We start from the raw sequence: 21,608 nt of genomic DNA, 5'->3' as shown, positions 1-21,608 counted from the left end.
AAATTAAAAGACATTTATACATGGAGTATATTTGGATTGTAATAAGGGAGTGTTTGTTTAGGGTTACAAAAAAGAAAGGATTATAGAAACAAAGATAAAATGTTAGGGATAGAGGAAATCTAGTGTATTTTTAGGGGATGAGGATACAATAAAAAAGCACATTATCTCTCCACTTATATACGAGAATTATCAGAATCAATCAATACTACATACTAAAAGTGAGATTGGAAGTGACACATGTCATCTACTGGTTAAATTTTTTTCCTCCAAAATGACTTTCTTTTTTTTTTTTTTTTTTTTTTAAAACCTACTTTAAAGCTATGGTATATTTACATAATTATGTACCTTTATGATAGAGATTTATAAATCATGACAAACTTGTATAAGGTAATATCTTTAAAAAAAAACTTATATACGGTAATATATATTAAAATAATATGATTAACTAGGATTTTTATAATTTTTTTTAGTCATAAAATTCAAGTTGATTTATTTTTATATAAAACTACTATTCTTCATTACTTCGTATAAATTATTTTATGTATAAACATATAGTATTATATATTTTGGCAAAGACCGTGTGTTGCACGACTCTAAGCTAGTAAGAGATAAAAAAATGAGTTTTAAAAGATTAAAATGTTAAAAACTATTATCCTTTAATGAAATAAAAGACTAAGGGTGTGTTCTATTCACCTAATTTAACTAAAAAATATTATCTTATCTAAACCTGTTAGAACTTATCATATAATTATAACTAATATACAAAGCTAAACTTTTAACGAGGTTGTGAGACAACGACACTTGGCGTTCCAACTTTTTGCCAAGTATCACACCATGTTGGCGACAAATAAGATTATTTTGACACGCATGATTTTAATAATTATCCTAAAATATTTGGATAGATTTTGTAGGATATAAAAGTTAGCTTAAAATTTTATTTTCAATCAAATTTGGATAGAATTTAGGATAAAAATGTTTATTTAGAGTTTTATTTTTGATAAAATACCATATTTCATATATACAAATTAAAGTATAATTTTATTCAAAAAAAATAAAATAAAATTAGATTAGCAAGTTCAATATTTATCATATAAATTTATTTTTTAGTTCCAAACGGACAACATCTCTTATAACATATCCTAATGGATTGTAGACCTGTCAATCGGGTCGGGTCACGAGTCATTTTGAGTTGATCACTTTATGTTACAGGTAAAAAAATATTCAACCCTAACCCAAAGTTTTGGGTTCAAATCAACCCAACGGGTTTAGAACAATTTTTTTTTTAATTTAATTTATTTTAGCTAATTTTTAAAAATTTATAATATTTCAAGCTTATTTTGATATATATATATTTTTTTATATAAGTTTTTGATATAACATTTTTACCAATATTATTTGTCATGCCTATTACGTAACTTAAATTGTCACAAAAGCAAATCAATTCCTAACTAATTTTGTATATATGATATTTTTTAAAATTTGACATATATGTAGTAAATAAAAAGTTTATCTTGAAATTTAATAAATAACGCAACTTATTTTTCCTAAACAAATCTAATCTAATATATATAAATTAAGTAGGCATTTTTCGAGAGCATTCGACGCGCCACATAAGAAAAGATATTATTTTGACCAATGAAATTTTAGATTAATAATTTATTTTAGAATTAAAAAATTCACTCGCCACCTAAGAAAAAGTGACGAATAAGATTTAAGAATTTTTCCACATAGATAAAAATAACGAATTGAGAACAATTAAAATTTAAATTATTTAAAAAAACTAATAATTATCTTTTTTTACATATATGGATGTAAATCTTTGATCATAAATATCTTTAATCTCTCCCTAGAAAATATTATAAAAATTAGATGTTAAAAATGTACTCATCGAAACGAATAAAACTAAATCTCATATCACTATGTTTTTCCTTATATACAAAGAGAAATTTAGAAGATTCCCCCTTATTTTTTTAATAGTTAAAAGATTTTAGATGACACTAATATTTTGAAACAAAATGAGTATATAAAAAAACGCATTTGCAAAAGACTTATTTTAATTGTCATTTATTTTTTATTAAGCAAAATTGAAGAATAAGGTTTAAGATTTTAAATTCAAGCGCCACGCAAAATAAATAAACCTACAAAAGATAAGTTTAGTGTTAAAATTTTTTTTAAAAAAATTATCTTATGATATTAGAAATTTTATTCAAATATGATGAATAATCTTCATATAAAAAAATCTTAAATTAATAAAAAATATTTACTAGAACCGTGTATCAGGATAAAAAAAAAAAAAAGTGAATTTATCCTTATTGTTATATACTTATCTTCCCTCGTTATATCTCTTATCCATATTCCTCATATTAAATGCCTCCTCCCGTAAACATCGAAATAATGAATACATTACGTGGAGTTTCCGTGAAAGTATTAACCGTGCCAAATTCCACATAACAATTTACCCACCAACATTCAATTTACCCACCAAAAAATGTCATCTTCTTCTCCCAACTCCAACAAAAAACCAGCAGTATGCGTAACAGGAGCAAACGGTTTCATTGGCACATACCTTGTGAAAACCCTCATTGAATCCGGCTACACCACCATCAACTGCTCCATCTTCCCCAACTCTTCCTCCTCCCACCTTTTATCTCTCCTCCCTTCCTCTATTCCTCCTCCCACCATACAAATATTCGAAGCCGATATCGTCGACTTCGACGCCGTTTCGAGGGCTGTTGAAGGATGTCATGGGGTCTTCCACGTGGCGTCCCCGTGCACTTTGGAGGATCCTAAGGACCCACAGTCTGAGCTTGTGGACCCTGCTGTTAAGGGTACTCTGAATGTTCTAGAAGCTTCTAAGAAACATGGGGTGAAAAGGGTAGTGCTTACTTCTTCAATTTCTGCTATGGTTCCTAATCCTGCCTGGTCTCCTTCTTTTCCTTTTGATGAGTCTTCTTGGACTGATCTTCACTATTGCCGTTCTAATCAGGTTCACTCCATCTTCTCGAATTTATTTTTAATTATTTATAAAGTTCGAATAGGGTAGGCAATACAAATTACAAATGGAGGTGAGTTTAAATGATCTCATTAGTAAAAGAGTTTAATAGTTTATTGACGTTTATGTGATTGATCTCTCACGACTTTAACCAACTAAGCTTGTCGTAAAATGATGAAGTGACAACATTCTTTGTTTCAATTTGTGGGATATAACTCATTTGTTTAATTTATTTATCAATTAATTTGTGGAATTTGCAATAATTTATGCTAATTGGGATTACAGTTAGCTGTGGTTGCACGTGCACCATCCAAGGTTCTAATGTATGTCGGAAAAAGTTGTATTAGTATGTGGTTATTTTAAATTATTGGATTTATTAATCAAGGAGTTAGAATGATTGAAGCTTAAAACAATAGAAAAATTAAAGTGAGGAATGTCTTGATTTTTGTTGAGAAAGGGCCAAAGGGGGAATCTAATTGTACTCATTCAGTCATTCAATTGTGAAAATTGTTACTTGGATATATCCCCTTTAAATGTCTAATTGATTGTACACATTGGATTAGTGATATCTTATTAAGGTGCTATTTAACTTGTTTGAAGTATTTTTATTTGGTGTGAAAATGTAATAAAAAATTATTCTATCTACAACCATCTCTTCTAAATTGATATGAAGTTAATTTTCCTAGACTTATCTGAGTTTGAATTTAATTTGTTTTATACTTCGTATTACTTAAATCCCCTTCAATTTGACCATAGAGTTTTTATAGCATAAGTTTTTATAGCATAAGAAGACAAGTGATATTGTGTATGATGTTTTTAGATTTATCTCAATTACATTTTCAACATAATGATTTTTCATAATTTAACTAATACTTTTCCTGCTTATGCCAAATTTGATGGATCTGATGACCTATACACAATCAAGCTGATGTTTATTGTCTGAATTTCATTGTGATTGTTGAGTTGGTAGTGTTTATGTTTGCGTATCACAGAAATGGTACCCAGTATCTAAAACATTGGCAGAAAAGACTGCCTGGGAATTCTCTGAAAAGCATGACCTAGACGTGGTGGCTATTAATCCAGCTACGTGTCTTGGGCAGCTGCTGCAGCCAGGTTTGAATGCGAGCTGTGCTGTTCTGCAGCAGCTGCTTCAGGGATCAGAGGAGACTCAGGAGTATCACTGGTTAGGAGCAGTGCATGTTAAAGATGTGGCAAGAGCTCAAGTCCTGTTGTTTGAGACCCCTTCTGCTTCAGGGAGGTACCTTTGCACTAATGGAATCTACCAGTTTGGTGATTTTGCAGCTAAAGTCTCTGCACTCTTCCCTGAGTACCCGATTCACAGGTCTATTTTATCACCTTTCTATAGTTATTATTATTTGTTATTATGTTTTTGGTATGTTTTATTCTCACTAATAAAACTAGTAATATAACCTAAGAAATCTAGAAAGATGACAAACTTACTACGAATGATCCCCTTCCCCTCAAGACGCTTAAACAACTAGAAAGACAGAAGACAAAAGCAGACATAGTAGAGAATAAATAACAAAAAGACCGAATAGCAGAAAGCTAAAGAGTATTAAGCCAATCTCTGTAGCCTCCGGCTGCTTTCTTTCATATTATGTTTCTCACTCTTGATTTCATCAACACTTCTACCTACAAAGAAAAAAAATTGCCTCTTTTTGTTGATGAAAGCAATGAGCATGATAAAGAATCAGTTGTGTTGTGGTCTGAGGGGCAAATAGTTGAAAATCTAACCCTTAAGCTTATCTAGTATTCTAAAACAATGCCATGTGATTGATATGAATGTTGTTTGGATTTAGTTAACCTTTTTTTCAATAATGGGAAGTGATTAGGAGATTGAAGTACATGGCTTCTATATCTTGAAATATTTCCCTATTAATCAAAATTCAAAATCCTGATTCTTTGTATAAGATCAGCATGACTTTAAAATAATATCTAGTACTTTGGGGGGTCCTCTTAATTTTGATGGAAGGCTTTGCAGTATGGATCGTCCTTCATGTTAATTGAATAGTTAAATGGTAGTTTAACAGTTATTTATTCCCCCTTTTTCTCATAGTGTTGTCAGAAGTCAATGGTGCTTGTATACTGGAGATATAAGGTTCTAAATATAAGCCACATGTTAGATTTAAGGGTCGTTAATGATTTTCTGTTTGTTAATCTTATGGAAAATCGCGAATTGTGGGCATACATATCTTTGTTTAGTTGATACTTGATACTCACCATCTGTAGGGAAGGTTGTTTAGCGGTGCATTCTGTGATGTTGGTTTTCTGGGTACATTAGTATCTCCTTAGGATCTACAAGTTTGTTTTGACTAAGATCAAGAGAAGATGATGCAATGTCAGATTCCCTGATATATGTTTTGGTGCATATGGTTTAATAGGAGATCAAAAAATGCTGAGATATCCACGGAGAAGTTGTTGCTAATTGTTTACCTGTGACTGCGTGGTCTGTTTTTTGTTCCTCTGGTCTGTCTGTTGGCCTATTGTATGATTATTCGTGACTGACACAAGGTGCGATTCATGTTATTAAGCCTGTATTGTTTTGTTCAGGGGAACAATGGTTCCACATGTTTATTTCTTCCATCTTGTATATTCTATTACAGATTCTGATACATCCGTTCCCGTCTCTTTCTGTTTTTTCCCCTAAGCAATTCATGGTGTTTTTAAAATTATTATAATTAATATTATTTTTCCCTCTAATTTTAAATGGCAAGAAGTAAAGATATGGGCATGGCTTTCCTTTCAGCAGTTTCATTATGTTTGTTAGTGTAGAGCTCTTGAGATTTTAGGATCATTCTACCCAGCAGCTTAGTTTCTTTGCTTTTGGCAAGCCACTACACACCAGATATCATGTGGTCACTGCACAGCACCACCAACATCACCAGAAAGCGAAAACACACAAAAAAAAAGTTGGATTACTTTATGGACCATGTGGAATGTTGCAAACCCCTTCCTTTTTTCAAGATAGAAAATATTAGTTGAGTAAATGATGTTTGAAATTGTAGTGGTATAGTGCTTTTCATCAAAAACACTCATTTGACTTCGTCAGGAATTTTGGGCCTTATGATGATTGATGTTACCATTACAAATAAAAACTTTTCGTTGTTCCTTTGAGTTCTTTCGTAACCTTCCTTCCTTGCATTTATGGTTCTAATAAGGCTAAATTAGTATTTATTATATCTAATGTTCACTGCTGCTGATTTGGTCCTTGTTCTAGTACTACTCATTAAATCATTTAATTAGGAAAGAAAAAGACCAACAATTTACAAGGGTAACACTTTTCACATTTCATGTATTTAACTCTGTTTTTGCAGTTGTGAGCCTAGCCTAAAGCTCTGGTTTTTTTAGTCCTAGTGGATAACATTATAACATCATCCAAAGAATTCGACCCTAATTTTCTCTACATTATAACATGTCTTCTAAACTTTTAAATTCCACTACTTATCTAAACTGTCCTATAATACGTGTTGTTAATACAATAACCATGTTGTAACACTTGGTTAGCAATATGTGATTCTGTAAAACTAAAGATTTTAGCTGACTTGACAATTTTATCATTTTCAGTGCTGCTGTATTAATATATACTTTTATGGATAAATATTTGAACTTTTTCTCTCTTAATCTTGTGAAAACATGTAGCAACTTGATAAGAGGTAAATTTTTTCTAATATCTTACCTGGAAGATTTGTTTGAAAGAATTATAGGAAGACAATAAAATTAGATATTACAGAAATTTTGTTGGTAAGACCATCTCCATTGGTGAGACTCAACTTCGAGTATTGAAATACAAAATTTTTTTTTTTTTTTTTTTTTTTTTTTTACCTCTAATTAGTGAGACTCAACTTTAACACTTTCTTTTGTAGTTGCTAAATTTAGATACCAACTTATTAATATCTTTTGCAAAAAATACTCTCTCTCCTAAAAACCTCACTCAAGTCTCACTCACCATTAGAGATGGTCTAATGCATGAGGTATTATGCATGGGCGTAGAATACGGAGTGCAAAGTGCTCCCTAGCACAGGGCCCCGATTATTAGAGGGCCTAATTTTTTATTTTTTTTTCAATTCTTAATTAATTTATAACACTTTCATATTCTTCTATCAATTCAAATCAGTATTTTACAATTACATCAATTCCATTCCATAAAATTATAATGTATATTTCTACATTCCAGAATTATCAACGTAAAAAAGTTAATTTCAGCGAAATTAAATAAACGATTCATATTCCGTAACAACGACAAAGCATTTAAGCAATTAATTTTAATTTTTCATAATTATTCTTATCAAGCTGCTAAATACCTTCCCAATATATAAGGGTTATCTAATTGTGTATGGCGTAAATAATAGGTTAAAAATTAAAATTTTGCATGTTTTTAAATTATTAAGGGCCCATTTTTTCATTTTAGAACAGGGCCCCCAAAATCATTGCAACGGCGCTGGTATTATGTACAGTAAGAGAGTGTATAAATCATTTTAATGGATTTTCACCAGGAAGTAAACTCAAAAGTAGTTGGGAAAGTTCCACCCTTATGGTCTGGAAACGGCTTGAAAAACTCAAAAACTAGGAAAGTGCAAAAAGGTGTTGAACTAAGAAAAAATATGTTGATGGAAAGCATTGTTACTTGCAATTTATGTACTGTTGTTGCTTTACCTCAATATCTATCTTTTCAATTTTAGCGTTTGAGGCTTAATAACCTTTGCTTTTAATTGAACTGCTTCGAAATGTCAGGTTTACTGAAGAAACCCAACCAGGTCTGGTGGCATGCAGAGATGCAGCCAAGAGATTGATCAATCTTGGCCTAGTTTTTACGCCACTCGAAGAAGCAATACAGGAGACAGTAGAGAGCTTGAAAGCCAAAGGTCTCTTGGATATATAAAAGCCAGAGTCATAGTTGCAGTTAAAAATTTATACTCTTCTGGGATTTTGATGCAGTTAGAAGCAACACGGAAGACAATAATAGTGGGCTTGATGGCCTAGGATTCAAGGATGAAAAAACTCCAAGGTCGTCATATATGCTTCAAAGATGTAAAGTCTCCGTAGTTTCAGAAAAGGCAACTAAAATAATCAACTTGTAGTGTCTTAGTCTGCCAGTCTATTTTCTATTACTATGCTAAGAATAATAAATTTTATTTGTGCTAATCATTAGTTTGATCTGTTTCATTTCGATTCATAATCATCCAGTACTAGTGATTTGTTAATGGCAAGCTACTGACATTACTAATAAAAATGGTATTTATCGATAATTGTTCTATGGATTCCTATTACTGTACTTATGTTGGTTTTATTCATTGCGCAAATTTCATGTCCAGTTTCATTGAAATCTAGGGCTTCCCACATGATATCCCTGTAAGAGCATCGCGATAATCAGCAGATAGTCCAAGCCTTGGTTAACGGTCAGTTACCCAATTATTAATGACTTCTATGAACCTCTGTAAAAAACACATGATATTAAATCAATGGCAGAAACTAAGGTTAAAAATGACTATGGAAAGTACATGATGGTACTGGTTAGTTGTTACTCCAGTAAGGAGCTTTCCCAAAGAGATAGATTGCCTGTTTTTGCTGTCATTTCTTGTTTGTAAACTTTGGCTGCTTCTTAAGCACGTGGTTTTGGGACCTTTTGATGATTTTATTTGGTAGGGCCTTTGTTCACCCATAAACAGGCAAATTTTAGAGTTAACTTATGCATATTATACTTCTGGCTTTAGCATTTATACTTGTTTCTCTTTCCTGTTTTTTCTGTGTTCAGAAATTAAGCAGCATTCCATGTGCTCTCTTTCTATCTGCTTCTTAAATTTTATGCTGCTCTTTTATAAAGAAGGAATCTTTTCTTTTTCTGATAACAGAAAGTCTATGTGAGACTTGAATCATTTGTTAGTTATTCCTCCGTCGATCTAAATTACTTGCAACATTCTGACTTTGACGGTCTCCTACATCAATTACACATCTTTAAAAAAATTGAAAAGATATATGGAAAAGGCATATAGAGATGAATCTAACAAGATTCCACGAGACTGTATTTTTCTTTCCTAAATTGGTGAATCGATCAAGGTAAGGCTTTCTAATCATGCATCTGTTTTTTAATTAATTTTTTTTTGGCTCCTGGCGTTTGCATGTGCATCAAATGATTTTGGCCCACCTTATAATATAAAATTATTCCATGATCCTTATGCCACTCAAAAACTAATCTTCAACCCCACCACCATTACCTTCTCCATCTCAATTCTTTTTCTTGATGGTATATAGCCTTCTTTCTTTTCTAAAGCTTGTGTGATATGCAAAAGAAGTGATCAGAATATCTAAAACAGTGTTTTAATTATGCCTGATGATATGAGTAGCCCAGCACCTTGTAACAGCTCATGGTAACTTTCTTTCCTTCTTTTGTTCTGTTTCTTTCTTCATTGTCTCGGCCTTGATCATTCAGTAATAATTTGTGTTCCGCCTGTTGCAAGGTCTATTAGCGAGGATTCGCTAAGGAGATACGTACACTATGCAAGCGAGAACTGTATACAGGAGCTTCTTTCAGCCTCAGACTCGTGCAGGAATGGAAACGGGAATGATGGGTGGAAGATTCTTTCATTAGATGGAGACGTGGAAATATCAAAGCGGCGTTCAGGATCATTTCATATCTTTCGTAGTCGCTGGCTACTCAGATCAGTCTCTTCTAAGCAGTTCATTTCTGTTGCCAATGCTATTGATGCTGCAAAGGTCTGTTTTTCTGTTTTGTCATATGAATTTAGTAGTTGAACTAATACTTTGACCTTCTCAACCCCTCAACTAATTTCCTAGGAAACAGAAAAAAATATATAAAACTGATACTCCCTCGGTCTAACGTGAATCTATCCTTACATATACGAAGTACTATATAAAGATGTTCGGAAAAAATTATCACCTTTCCTTATATGTTATATCATACAAGTACAAAGTAATGGTTCATCTACTTGTCATTTCTTCCAAAGAGGGGTTGATGTTTGTATTATTTTCTTTCTGTTGATTTTGTCAGTCAATGCATCTTCTAATTAGATGCAAATTAAAAGTTTTAAGTATGTGAAATTATGTTGCTACTGTAACCTGTATAAATTTATAATAAAAATTTGAATTTTCAAAACAGCAATGGGATCATGACTTGGTAGAGGCAAGATACATAAAAGATCTTGAGGACAATCTAAGCATAATACGTCTAAGGTTCGGGGATGCCTCGAGGCCTTTGTTTAAGAACAGAGAGTTCATTGTATACGAGCGACGTGAGACAATGGATGATGGCACCCTGGTGGTAGCAGTAGCATCACTACCCAAAGAGATAGCTGCTGGGTTATACCCTAAACAAAACAAAGCTATTAGAGGTTTATTGTTGCAATCTGGGTGGGTTGTGGAGAAGCTTGAGGATGATTCTTGCATGGTCACCTATGTTGTTCAGGTATTATTCATCAGCTTTTAAAAACAGGAAGCAATTTTTAATAAAATACAAGAATTTTGAGAAAAAGAAATTATAAAAAATTGGTAGAAACACTTATATTGGCTGTTATCTAGAATGTAATAACATGTACAACATCTCATGCGAGACAGTCTTATAATAGAGACCGTTCTAGTTTCTCAACATTAGAAACCAAATTTGTTTCTCAATAGGCTAATTTGTAAAATTACAGGCAAAATAATTACTTTAGTAGCGGTTTATAACAAAACCACTACTTTCAAAGACCAATAAAAAAAAAACTTTATCTACGATTTTGCCATTTAAGAAACATAGTTTGTTTCTCATATTGAGAAACTTGGAATTTCTCCTTATAATTTACTTCATAACAATTATTGATTAGATAAAGGGTAACAATCATCAAAGCAAAAATGGTATGCAATTAATTTATGAAAAATGGGTATTATTGATAAATAGTTAAGATGTCTTATAAGTGGTCTCACAGTCACATATATATAAGACCGTGATTATATAAGACTTATTCTACCACCTCAACAATGTTTATGCACCATCATATTTTCAAAATAAGTTGAATTTAGAAATAAGATGAGAATGGTAAGCTCAAAAACATTATGATTAAAATGTTATTTAGAGTTTTATTTTTTTATTTTTTGCTTTATTTTTCTTTAATTTCAAGAATGTCTTACTTATATTTAATTCTTTTTTCTTTTGTTTTCTATACAGCTAGATCCAGCAGGATGGCTTCCCAAGTTCTTTGTTAATTGGCTAAACACAAAACTTGTAATGATTATTAAAAATCTAAAAAAATTAGCACAAAACAATCCACTTGATGATGCTATATGATTACTTGTATAAAGAAGTTTGTTTGGGATTAAAAGGGGGTAAGAGTAAGTGTGGGACCATTTTAGTGGTAAATTATTTTGAATCATAGTGGTAATTATGAATACTCGTATGTTATCTGTACTAACCAATCATATTAAATTTTTGCCTTATTAAGAGCTCTTTATGCTTAGCTTAATTCAACTTGATTAACACTTTTAAACCAAGGTTGTTTTTCATAGTGCTAATGTAATCATTGCATCACTGAAATATGAGATATTGAGATTATTATGTGTTTTAATTTTTAATTACTTTATGCCTTTTCATGATTCATTGAATTTGAAATTCAATTTAACACAATAAGAAAGTAGACACACGATTGATATCCTAAACCTTTTACTAGAACTAGTATACTGTCCGTGTAATCTATAACTATATCTATATTAAAACACAAATATCTTAAAACATAGTTGACACAAAAATCTCACACTAAAATTTTTTCTGCCCATTTCTAAAAGGAAAAATTGATGTTAATAATTTCAGTTTTGGCCGATATGCTATTAATAATCCCACCTTTAGAATATTATTTAATAATTCTACCAGGGAACTTTTTTTTATTGGTCCCTAACTTGTTGGTAATCGATTTTGATAGGTTTAAATGCCACATGTTAACTTGTAAGTGGTTAAAAAATAAAAAAAAAATATACTAGTATAAAAATTACAAATGAAACAAAATTAAAAAAAACAATGTACCAACCACACCCACCCACCATGAAACCATAATTCTTACCCTAGTCCCACCAAAAACCGGCTGGCAGCCACCCTAAACCCCTGAAAATGGCTAGCCGGAACCCCCAATGCCTAAAACCACCCCGCGGACCAAAAGCCACCCCCAAAACCACCAAAACCACCACATCCACCACCTTGAAACCGCCGAAAACCCCCCGAAAATCGCAGAATACCACTCAAAACTCCTACCCAATTTCAAACTCACCATTTTTCTCTCCCCACTCTCGCCTTACTCTACGCCGCTTGGTCCTACACTTACCTCTTCAAACCCTCATATCGTCCCCTCGTTTGCTGCTGCTCCTGCTTTTCCCGCTGCTCGTGTTTGTCTAGGTTTGAATCAGATTAATGTGGGTAATTTCGTTGGGGTTTTTGGTGGTTTTGGGTAGGGATTTCGGGTTTGGGGGGGCGATTTCTGGTGGTGGGGCTAGGTTTATTGGGATGGATCTCACCGTCAAGGGAGGAGATGGCTACTGGCAGAGGAGTGTGGCTTGGTCGTCGGTGAGGCGAGGGGAGCTGCATGCCGGCACAAGAATGATGGCAGGGGTGGATTTTCTTTTCTTTTCTTTTTTTTTTTTTATAATTTTTTTGACAAAATTTTTTTAATTAATTTTTTAATAATTTTTGGAAAATTATTTAGTGACACGTGTCACTCAAATTTTTTTTAAAAAAAGTTTACTCAATGTATAGGTAACCGGTCATAAGGGATCAATTGAAGAAGATCCCCTATTAAGGTGGGATTATTCAATAATAATCTAAAGGTGAGATTATTAACAGCAAACCGACCAAAGGTAGGATTATTAAAATCAATTTTTCCTTATTAATTTAAATAAGTAAAATTTAAAGTTATAGATATGGAATGATCATAGTCCTCTCCTGTGACAGCAGTGAAAGCCGTAGTGTAATTTATCCTTAAAATCTTAGGGATTTATCATGTTTGCATTTGGAGATTCTGATTTTGTGTAATTGAATTAGAAATTGAATTTTTTTTTTTTCTCTTTTCAACCTCTGTTGCAATTGCTTGTTTTCCTACCATCGTTATTCAAAAGCTTAATGTATAAATTTCTGTGTAAAAGAGCTTAATTTCTAAACTCTGTATGTGAAAGTCAGTTGATGAGTGTTCTAACACCAAAGTTCTAACATAATATGAAGTTTTGGATTTTGAAAATGAAAAATTATACTAGTAGAAAGTATATGTTATCTAAACACTTATTGAAATCAAATTTTTAAAATAAAGTGTGTGAGTAAATATTGTAGTCATCGGATATCAAAATGTATGTCAAGTATTGATTTTTGGTTATCAGATTTGAAACTTTTTATCAGACATTTAAAATGTTGTATCTTAAATTAAGTTACTATATCAGATGTTGATTATTTATATTAGACATTACAATGTTTCTCTTGGCGACAGGTTCGGGTTAACCTTGTTCCAATTCACATAACCACGTACACGTACAATTTCTACTCCCAGAAACCAAGTGAAACATTGGTATCCGGGTTTAGGTGTTACTTCGCACAAAAACAACAACAAAAAAAAAACTCCAAAGCGAATCCAAGGGATAATTACCATATATAAAACCAAGGGATTAATTCTTGTTAATTACTATAGATTAAATTGTTTAAACCCTTATCAAACTACTACTAGCAAGTATCCTTTTGATCCTACAATTTATTAAATAGTCATTTGTAGTCACAAAATGGGTAACTGTAGACACCCATTTGTGTCTCCCCAAAATCAAATCCGGTGATGAATACCTTTCACGTCGAATCATAATCGAATGAAGTGAAAGTGAGGAAAGTCTAGTGTTGCGGTTAGTTTTTATTTAAATTCTCTCTTTCTGTTTTCGAAAATCTATTTTATTTTATGAAAATAGTCAATCCAGTTTGGTTTGGTCCATAACAAGGGTCCAATAATAGTGTAGTTGGATAGGGCCCGAAAAGAGCTTTTCAACGATATATTATAAGCCCAATTCCGATGAATAATGAGTGAAAATTTTTAGCTACAACCCCCTGTAGGTAAAGCTCCCTACTCCCTCAATGTACTACGTCATTTTGCTTTTTATTTATTTTTTATTTTATTTTTTTTAAGTTCCTTTCTTATCCTTCAAGCCATGTATATATACTTGATTTATACTCTAATTTTTTGCTGTTTTTATTTTCGTTTTTTTTTTTTTTTTTTTTTTTTTTTTTTTTTTGCATTTTCTCTCTCTTGTCCTACATTGTTTCTCTCTCATTCAAGGATGAATCATTGATTAGAGTTGTTGATCGTGATTGATTATGAAGTTCTACATTCTTCAATTGTCGAATTGTCGATTTTGAACGTGATAGTGAAGTTATTTTTCCTTGTGTTGTCTGATTGCGTGATTCGTTTGTCGATCAATGTGAGTTATTTTGATCGATTTTGTCTCTATTTTAGTTTGATTTGTGTTTGCTGTTATAATTCAAGTTAATTTAAGTAAAATTTTGATTAAATTTGTCTCTGATTTCGATCTATGTGAGTTAGTTAGCTGTGTTTTGTTTATTGATTGCTGATTTTGATTTCTAATTTACGTTAATTTGTATTACAATTTCTGTATTTATCCGATCTCATATATTGATTGTTATTGTACTAATCTATAATTATTTTGTAGTTTTTATTTCTTAATTGTTAATAAGTAGGTGTTTTATGTGGTTGATTATATTTTATTGCTATGAACAACAATTATGTTGTTAATATGTTCTATAAATTTTGTAGATACATTTTTGTATTTTTATGCAGTTTTTAATATTTTGATCAATTTGATAATGCTAAATGATCATGTTCATTTATGCTAATGTACATGTTGTGGTATTATTATTTACATGAAATATTTTGATAATTAGTAATTTATTTTTATTGTAATTACTATAATTTGCTATTTTTTTATTTTGATAAATGCTAAATGATCTTTAAGATTTTTATTGTTTATTGTTTTGTATTTGTACATATATGTTACTAGTTATGTTCATTTGTGTGCTGTGGGTAATAATGATGAAATTCTTTGTAAATAATTGAAGTAACTAAATCTGTGTTGCTTGGTAAGGAAGAAGAAGTTCATGAAAGGTGCAATGATCATTTTGAATCATATTAATCAACATCCTCCAACGGCTCCAAAAAAGGCCAAGTATCTTCAAGTGATTCAAGAAATGTTTGTGCCAAGTTCCTTCAAGAGATTCAAGAAATATCAAGTTCCTTTAAGTGTGCTTTCAAGTTCCGGCCTCCAAATGTTTCAAGAGATGTTCAATTCAAAGTGTTTAATTAATGTGGTAGTTTACATATTTATTCTAAGTATGATAGGTTGTTAGCTTTTTTTGATACTAAGGTAGCGAATAGGTTGGCAAACAATAATAATTAAGAATTTGGATGGAAACAATATACTATATTGTTAGAGCTTAAACTTTTTCTAATAACTGATATGTAATCAAACATATTTAGTTTTAACAATGAGCATTTGTCTTTTGGTTATGAACATTTTATTGCATTTTGTTATAGTTGTTATGTAATTGAACATAAAATATTCTGGTAATGAACATATGACTTCTTGTTGAAGAACATTTCATTCCAATAATTATACTAATGAATTAAAAAAATATGAATATTAATGTACTTGATCATTTAGAAATCCATAAATGAACATATATTTGAAAAGATCAATATTTTTAGTAATTTGTGCTTCCATAAATCTTCTTTGCTCTTCTTCTATTGCCTTTAGCTTCTGTATTTTCCGGAAATAGCATCAATTAAGCATTGTACTGTATTCTCAGCTTCCTGATTTGTTTTATCTGTAATCCAAACAAATTACAATGTCAATATAATTATAAGTATGGTTTAGAATTTTCATCTCTAAATTTTAGTTTATGTTTCGATCACCTACCCTATATGAAACATCACTACAATATAAACAGTGTTTGTGTGTGTGTGTGTGTGTGTTATATTGATATTACATATTTAATAAATGTTTAATTGGCATAACAAAAATGTACATTATTTTTTTTTTTTTTATATAAATGACACTACAACAAATTGACCTTTGTGCCACGAGTAAAATCGTGGCACAAGTGTAAAATTCCCGTTGCTATGTAATTTAGCCACGGGAATTTTAAAATTTATTCCCGTGGCACAAGAGGTCGTGGCTAGGAATTTGCCACGGGAAAATGGATGTCGTGGCAAATTTTAATTTTTATGTCACGGGTATTCACGTGGCAAATAAATTCACTTGCCACGTATATTTGACAGGGTAAAGTCGTATCCCCTAATAAAAAATAATTACCTAAATCACTAACTAAGGTAGATAGGGAAGTAGGGTCGAACTCCACAGGGAAACAAGTCTTTTTAATTCTAATTAATTATTATACTCTAAATTATCCAAGTAACCAATGTTTTTAAGTATGAATTCTATACTACGAAGAATAAGTTTAGGGAGAAAAGAATCAATAATAAGGAAACCTAGGGTCACAGGTTCACCAATAATTAATATTCCGGGATAGAACGAAGTAATTAATAATTAACAACGCATAGATAACATGATTAACAGGCTCTCGCAATTTATTAATCAATATAGATCTAACAGGCTCTCGCAATTTACTAGACCTAAGTTCCTATTAAAAATAGCCTTTAATATTAAATCAACATCTGCTCGATTCATCAATTCAATATTGCTAAACATTCACAATCAAATTACATCTGCTCGATTCATAATCTAATTGCAAAGAATTAAAACAATTCAATAGGAAATTATCATGCAATATCAACAATCAATAATAACAAACTATCCCTTCATATTAATTATGGATCCCCATAAACCCTAGAATTAAACTACTCACTAATCATCATAACTAAACCAATCAAGTAAATAATTAAAAACATAATCAAGAAAACAATTAAAATAGCTGAAATTAAAAAGGGAAGAAATTGTACCAAAGTAAATCTGGAATTAATGAAGGAATTAAGAGAAAAAGTTTAGAGAGAATTTAAGAGAGAGAAAAATGCTAAGTAGAGAGAGAAAGTCTAAGAAAAGAGATCAGTAATTATTCCGTACAAAAACGTATTTAAACCTTTCCTAAAACACAAATTAAAACTAAACTAATCAGACTCTAGGAAAAACACGCGCCCGATCGGGCCCGCCTTTTTTTACAACGCCTTCACTGATGTGCCGCGCCCGATCGAGCCTACGCTCACCCAATCGGGCGCGCCTCTCCCTTGAGAGTGCCTTTGCGCGCATCCGCCCGATCGGGCGTATGCTTGCCCGATCGGGCCCGGTCTTCTTCTTCGAGGTTTGGACTTCGATTGGGCTAGATTTCTCGGCTCAATCTATATTTCCTCTCGGGTCTCGAATACATGGTCCAAATGCCTCGTGATCCCAATTACCGAGCCCTTAATCACCGGCTCTCACCGATCTTGGGTTCCAAAAGTGGTCGTGTCCCTCTAGCTTCCGTAGTCGATCCAATAAAGCCCGAGAAAATGCTCCAAGAGTGCAATTTCCTGTAAAATACAACTAAAACTACGAAAACACTAGAACACACAAATTAGTAATAAAAGTGGCCCGAAAGAGCCAAAAACACTACTAATAACGACCACGGGACGGGGATAAAACACTATATAAAATAGACATATCAAACTCCCCCAAGCCAAACCTTTGCTTGTCCCTAAGCAAAGAGCTCATCAATGAACATATAAAACATATTTCACCCCAATAATCAAATCAAAGACCAACGATTCAAGGTGAAATTAATGAACATGCTTCAACATCAATCAATCTTATTCATCTAATCACCCTTCCTCCCCAACAATTGTCAAGTAGAGCAAACCACAAGAGCATATAGAATTCAAGACTAGTGCTCACACACTCAACTCTCATTTATGTGGCGAGTAAAGAATGTACTCGATCACTCTCCAACCAACCCCTTTAATGTGAATAATGCCCTCCCAACTCACACTCTCGTGTGTATAAAAACATTGAACGCTCATCCTACTAGTCGACTCGAAATATGCCAAGTCATAACTTGCATTGAAAAACAACACTTTCACATTTACATAACTTCTATGCACAAGGTCGGAAGGTCTTTTAAGCTTGTAATGTAAGGCTAGGGTAAAGGTAGGAAAAAATTGGGATTATGTGAGAGAAAAGCTATGCATTAAGGGAGCCAAATCCTAATAAATCCATGATAAAAAATAATGATCATACATATCTCCAACATAACCAACTCCAAACAACAATCCACCAAATATACTCCAAACAAAATAAACCATCCCAACACTTACAATTTCACTCATAAAAATATGATAATGTAGAAATTTGAGTGAAAAACAAATTTTGAACTCATTCTTTTTTTTTTCTTTCAAACTTGAATTTTTTTCCTCTTTTTTTTTTTTCCTTAGAACAACCTTCAAATAGAACATTTGAGCATTAATTTTTTTCTTTTGCTCTTTGTTTCTTTTTATTTCATATTGGAATTTTAAACTTTGAAACACAACATCAATATTTTCCAATAAAAAATCAAAGAACAATAACTCTTCTTTTATTCCCACATTGTGCAAATAATATGCACACCACAACTCCCTCACCTTACCAACTAATAGCTCCCCCAAGCCAAGCTTGGGACTAGTAACCAATGGGGCTCATATAGGCTTGTAATGTGGCTAAATAAACAATAAAAGGGCACAAGCAACAACATGGGTAACAAGAAGGGAACAAATGTATCTAATACTCTGAAGGCTACCTAAAACAATGAACGCCTTCGTCCTCCTCATGTGCATAATAATAAGTCATGAAACACTACTCATAGTTGCAAATCAATACTCAAATTCATTGACATACCAGGAATTATGGAACTATCACACATTTCCTAACCAAATCAACTAGTCAAGCACTATATCACAAGTAGTTGGGCAAAATTGATGCATGTTTGGGAATCCAAACAATTAGACTTCAAATCATGACCAACAAATCCACAATATTCATCATCAAATACCAAGAATCAAAACAAATTTTCTCAAGTATGGGGCACAGGGAAGTATGATTTACAATCCATTGGAACGTATTTTTTAATTTTTTTTTTAATTTTTCAATTTTTTTGTATTTTTCATATATAAGAAAGCAATAAAAACTACACTAGGAAAGCAAATAAAAACTATACTAGAAAGCAAATAAAGAGAGAAAAGGAAGAGAATTTCCAAGTGAAAGAACACCCCCCTAAGCCAAATCAAGCAATGCCCTCATTGACTTGGGAGAGTAGCCTACTCCTCATCCTCATCCATCCTAGAATAGCCCCCGCCATGGCTAGAACCGGCTCCTCCATGGCTAGAGCCACCACCTCCATACCCCGAACCACCCGCATAGTAGTTAGGGTCTACATTCCCACCTATACCCCCATAAGGAGCATCACCCCCATATCCGTGGACCGAAGAGTAGTCCACGTAAGTACCATATGCACCGGGGTGAGAATACCCTCCTTGGGGGTATTGGAACCAATCGGGAGTAAGTGAATCGGGAGGAATAGCCCCCCGACGGGCATAATCATCATACATGGGGTAAAGGCCCCTCCCTAGGTTCCTCTCTATAAGACCAACCCGCCCATCTATGGTGCTTAACCTAGAGTCTAGGTTTTGCATCATACCCTCAACCCTCCCTTGCCCCGTCTCAATGCGGTCTAATTGGCTCCTAAAAGCCGAAAAGTCATATGGGGCATTGGGGTCGACATTGTAATCGACCGAGGAAGTGCGCATGCCATAGGTGAAAGGTGGGGGTGGTTGGTAGTGTGGTGAGTGGTGAATGGGGGATTGGTGGGGTTGTGGTGAGGGGTGAGGTGGTTGAACCTCACCTTGACCATTTATCTCGAAAGTATAGGAGGGCTTCCCCCTCTCAAATTTGGTCAAGACGGGGTTGGGTAAGGTAAAGGCTTGGTCTCTCCTACCCGATTGTCGGTGGACAATCCTCCAAGTATCACTCCCCACCGGTTGCACCCAGTTCAAGCTCCCTAAATAGGGTAAGTCCATGAGGTTCGATCCCACAACTTTCCTATGTCCATCGGGGTTCCAACCTAGGTGTTTCCTAGCAATATGGGTCACTAACCCCCCAAAGTAAATAGGTGCTCTAGACCTACTAGCCTCGGCCGCATTGGCCGCCCTTTGGAAGTGATTGGCTATCCTATGGGGTATGTTCAATTTTTCAGCATTAGGAATTATATAGGATGCCAATAGTTCCAATTCATCTCTCCTAACATTTGCCGGTTCATGCCTCCCAAAAATAGTGAGGCCGACAACAAAGCTTTGGGACGGGATGTTGAATCCACGTCCCTTTGGCATGTTGGAGGTTCACTAAATCCTCCCCAGTTAACCTCTTATAGACCACGGCGGTGTGGTCTTGAGAGGGCTCAATAGGTTTATCCGATTTTAAATCAAACAACTTTCCAAATTCTTTTAGAGTTAGTCTCACATCGTTGTTTAATAATCGGAATTGTACATGAGTGATTAGTGCATTCATTTTAATAACATTAAAACTTGAGATAAATTCCAATGTTAAATAATCATATGTATCATGGCACATTTGAAAAAAACCACTCATGCCTATACCCTTAAACAATTTTTCCACATATTTATCAAGGCCTAACCTAGCTAATGTGGGATGATGAATAAAACGGGTAGAGATTACCTGACGATCGATGAGGTTGACCATCCTAACCCGTTGCTCCTCCGAGGTGATGACAACCTCCTCCCATCCCGGAATTTGAAGATCCGGGTTGATTGTTGGTTGTGGTGCACTTGAGCTCTCACCCCTTTGGTTCCTTGAACGCTTTGAGGCCATTTCTTTGTAAAATATTGGTAAATTTGAGGTTTCTCTCTCTTAGGGTTTGAGAAAATTTGAGAGAAAATGGGGGAAAATTAGTGTAGATTGTAGAGGAGGATGAGGGGAGATGGAATATGTAAGAATTTTTGAGTTTGGATGGAAGAATTGGAAGAGATCTTGGATTGAAGTGTAAGTTGAAGGGTTGAAAATGGAGGTTTTAGAGAGAGAAAGTGAAATGAAGAAGATGAAATAAGGAGAAAGTGAGGAAAGAAAGAAGAGAAAAGAAAATAAAAGAGGGACGGACTGATGGCGCGCCCGATCGGGCGAGCCTCGCCCGATCGGGCGAAAGTGGGAAATTCCAGAACTCAAGTTGCGCGCCCGATCGGGCGAGCTCCGCCCGATCAGGCGCGAACGCGAACAAAATTTTTGCCCTTTGCTCGCCCGATCGGGCGAGCTTCGCCCGACATATCTTTTCCTTTTCACTCGATTTTCCAAAAAAAGCGCCCGATCGGGCGAAAATAGTCCCTGAATTCAACCTTGCTTTCGCGCTCGATCGGGCGAAAATGGTTCCGATTTTTAGCATGCTTGCGCGCCCGATCGGGCTGCGTCGCCCGATCGGGCGAATTTGCTGCTAGTTTCTGGGTTGCTTGCGCGCCCGATCGGGCGAGCCTCGCCCGATCGGGCCCGAGCAGCCCTTTTTCTCCGATTTCTTTTCTTCTTCAAATTTTTTCTAAGTCTTTATGCCTGTCAA

At 33.7% G+C, this 21,608-nt stretch overlaps 2 protein-coding genes across 3 annotated transcripts; both read left to right on the top strand.

Annotated features, from left to right (window-relative positions):
• The first annotated feature begins 2,433 nt into the window (after window positions 1–2,433).
• On the top strand, window positions 2,434–8,259 carry LOC145643147 (phenylacetaldehyde reductase-like). Its single transcript, XM_081694305.1, has 3 exons — window positions 2,434–2,986; window positions 3,985–4,334; window positions 7,745–8,259. The coding sequence occupies exons 1-3, from the start codon at window positions 2,489–2,491 to the stop codon at window positions 7,890–7,892; spliced, it is 996 nt and encodes a 331-aa protein (XP_081550431.1). The 5' UTR covers window positions 2,434–2,488; the 3' UTR covers window positions 7,893–8,259.
• Window positions 8,260–8,745: 486 nt separating this feature from the next.
• On the top strand, window positions 8,746–11,490 carry LOC145579165 (uncharacterized). Of its 2 annotated transcripts, none has more exons than XM_081636448.1 (4): window positions 8,746–9,067; window positions 9,469–9,724; window positions 10,128–10,433; window positions 11,172–11,490. In XM_081636448.1, exons 1-4 carry the CDS (start codon window positions 9,006–9,008, stop codon window positions 11,289–11,291), a joined length of 744 nt encoding a protein of 247 aa, XP_081492574.1. In that variant the 5' UTR covers window positions 8,746–9,005; the 3' UTR covers window positions 11,292–11,490. The 2 variants fall into 2 exon arrangements, with proteins under 2 accessions (XP_081492574.1, XP_081492641.1); XM_081636515.1 differs by lacking the exon at window positions 8,746–9,067 and adding an exon at window positions 9,181–9,378.
• The last annotated feature ends 10,118 nt before the right edge of the window (window positions 11,491–21,608 follow it).

This window comes from Chenopodium album, chromosome 1 (assembly GCF_948465745.1).
Source record: "Chenopodium album chromosome 1, dcCheAlbu1.1, whole genome shotgun sequence".
Classification (NCBI taxonomy): Eukaryota; Viridiplantae; Streptophyta; class Magnoliopsida; order Caryophyllales; family Amaranthaceae; genus Chenopodium; species Chenopodium album.
Note: the sequence above shows the minus strand (reverse complement) of the source record. Positions and strands in the feature narration are given on the sequence as shown.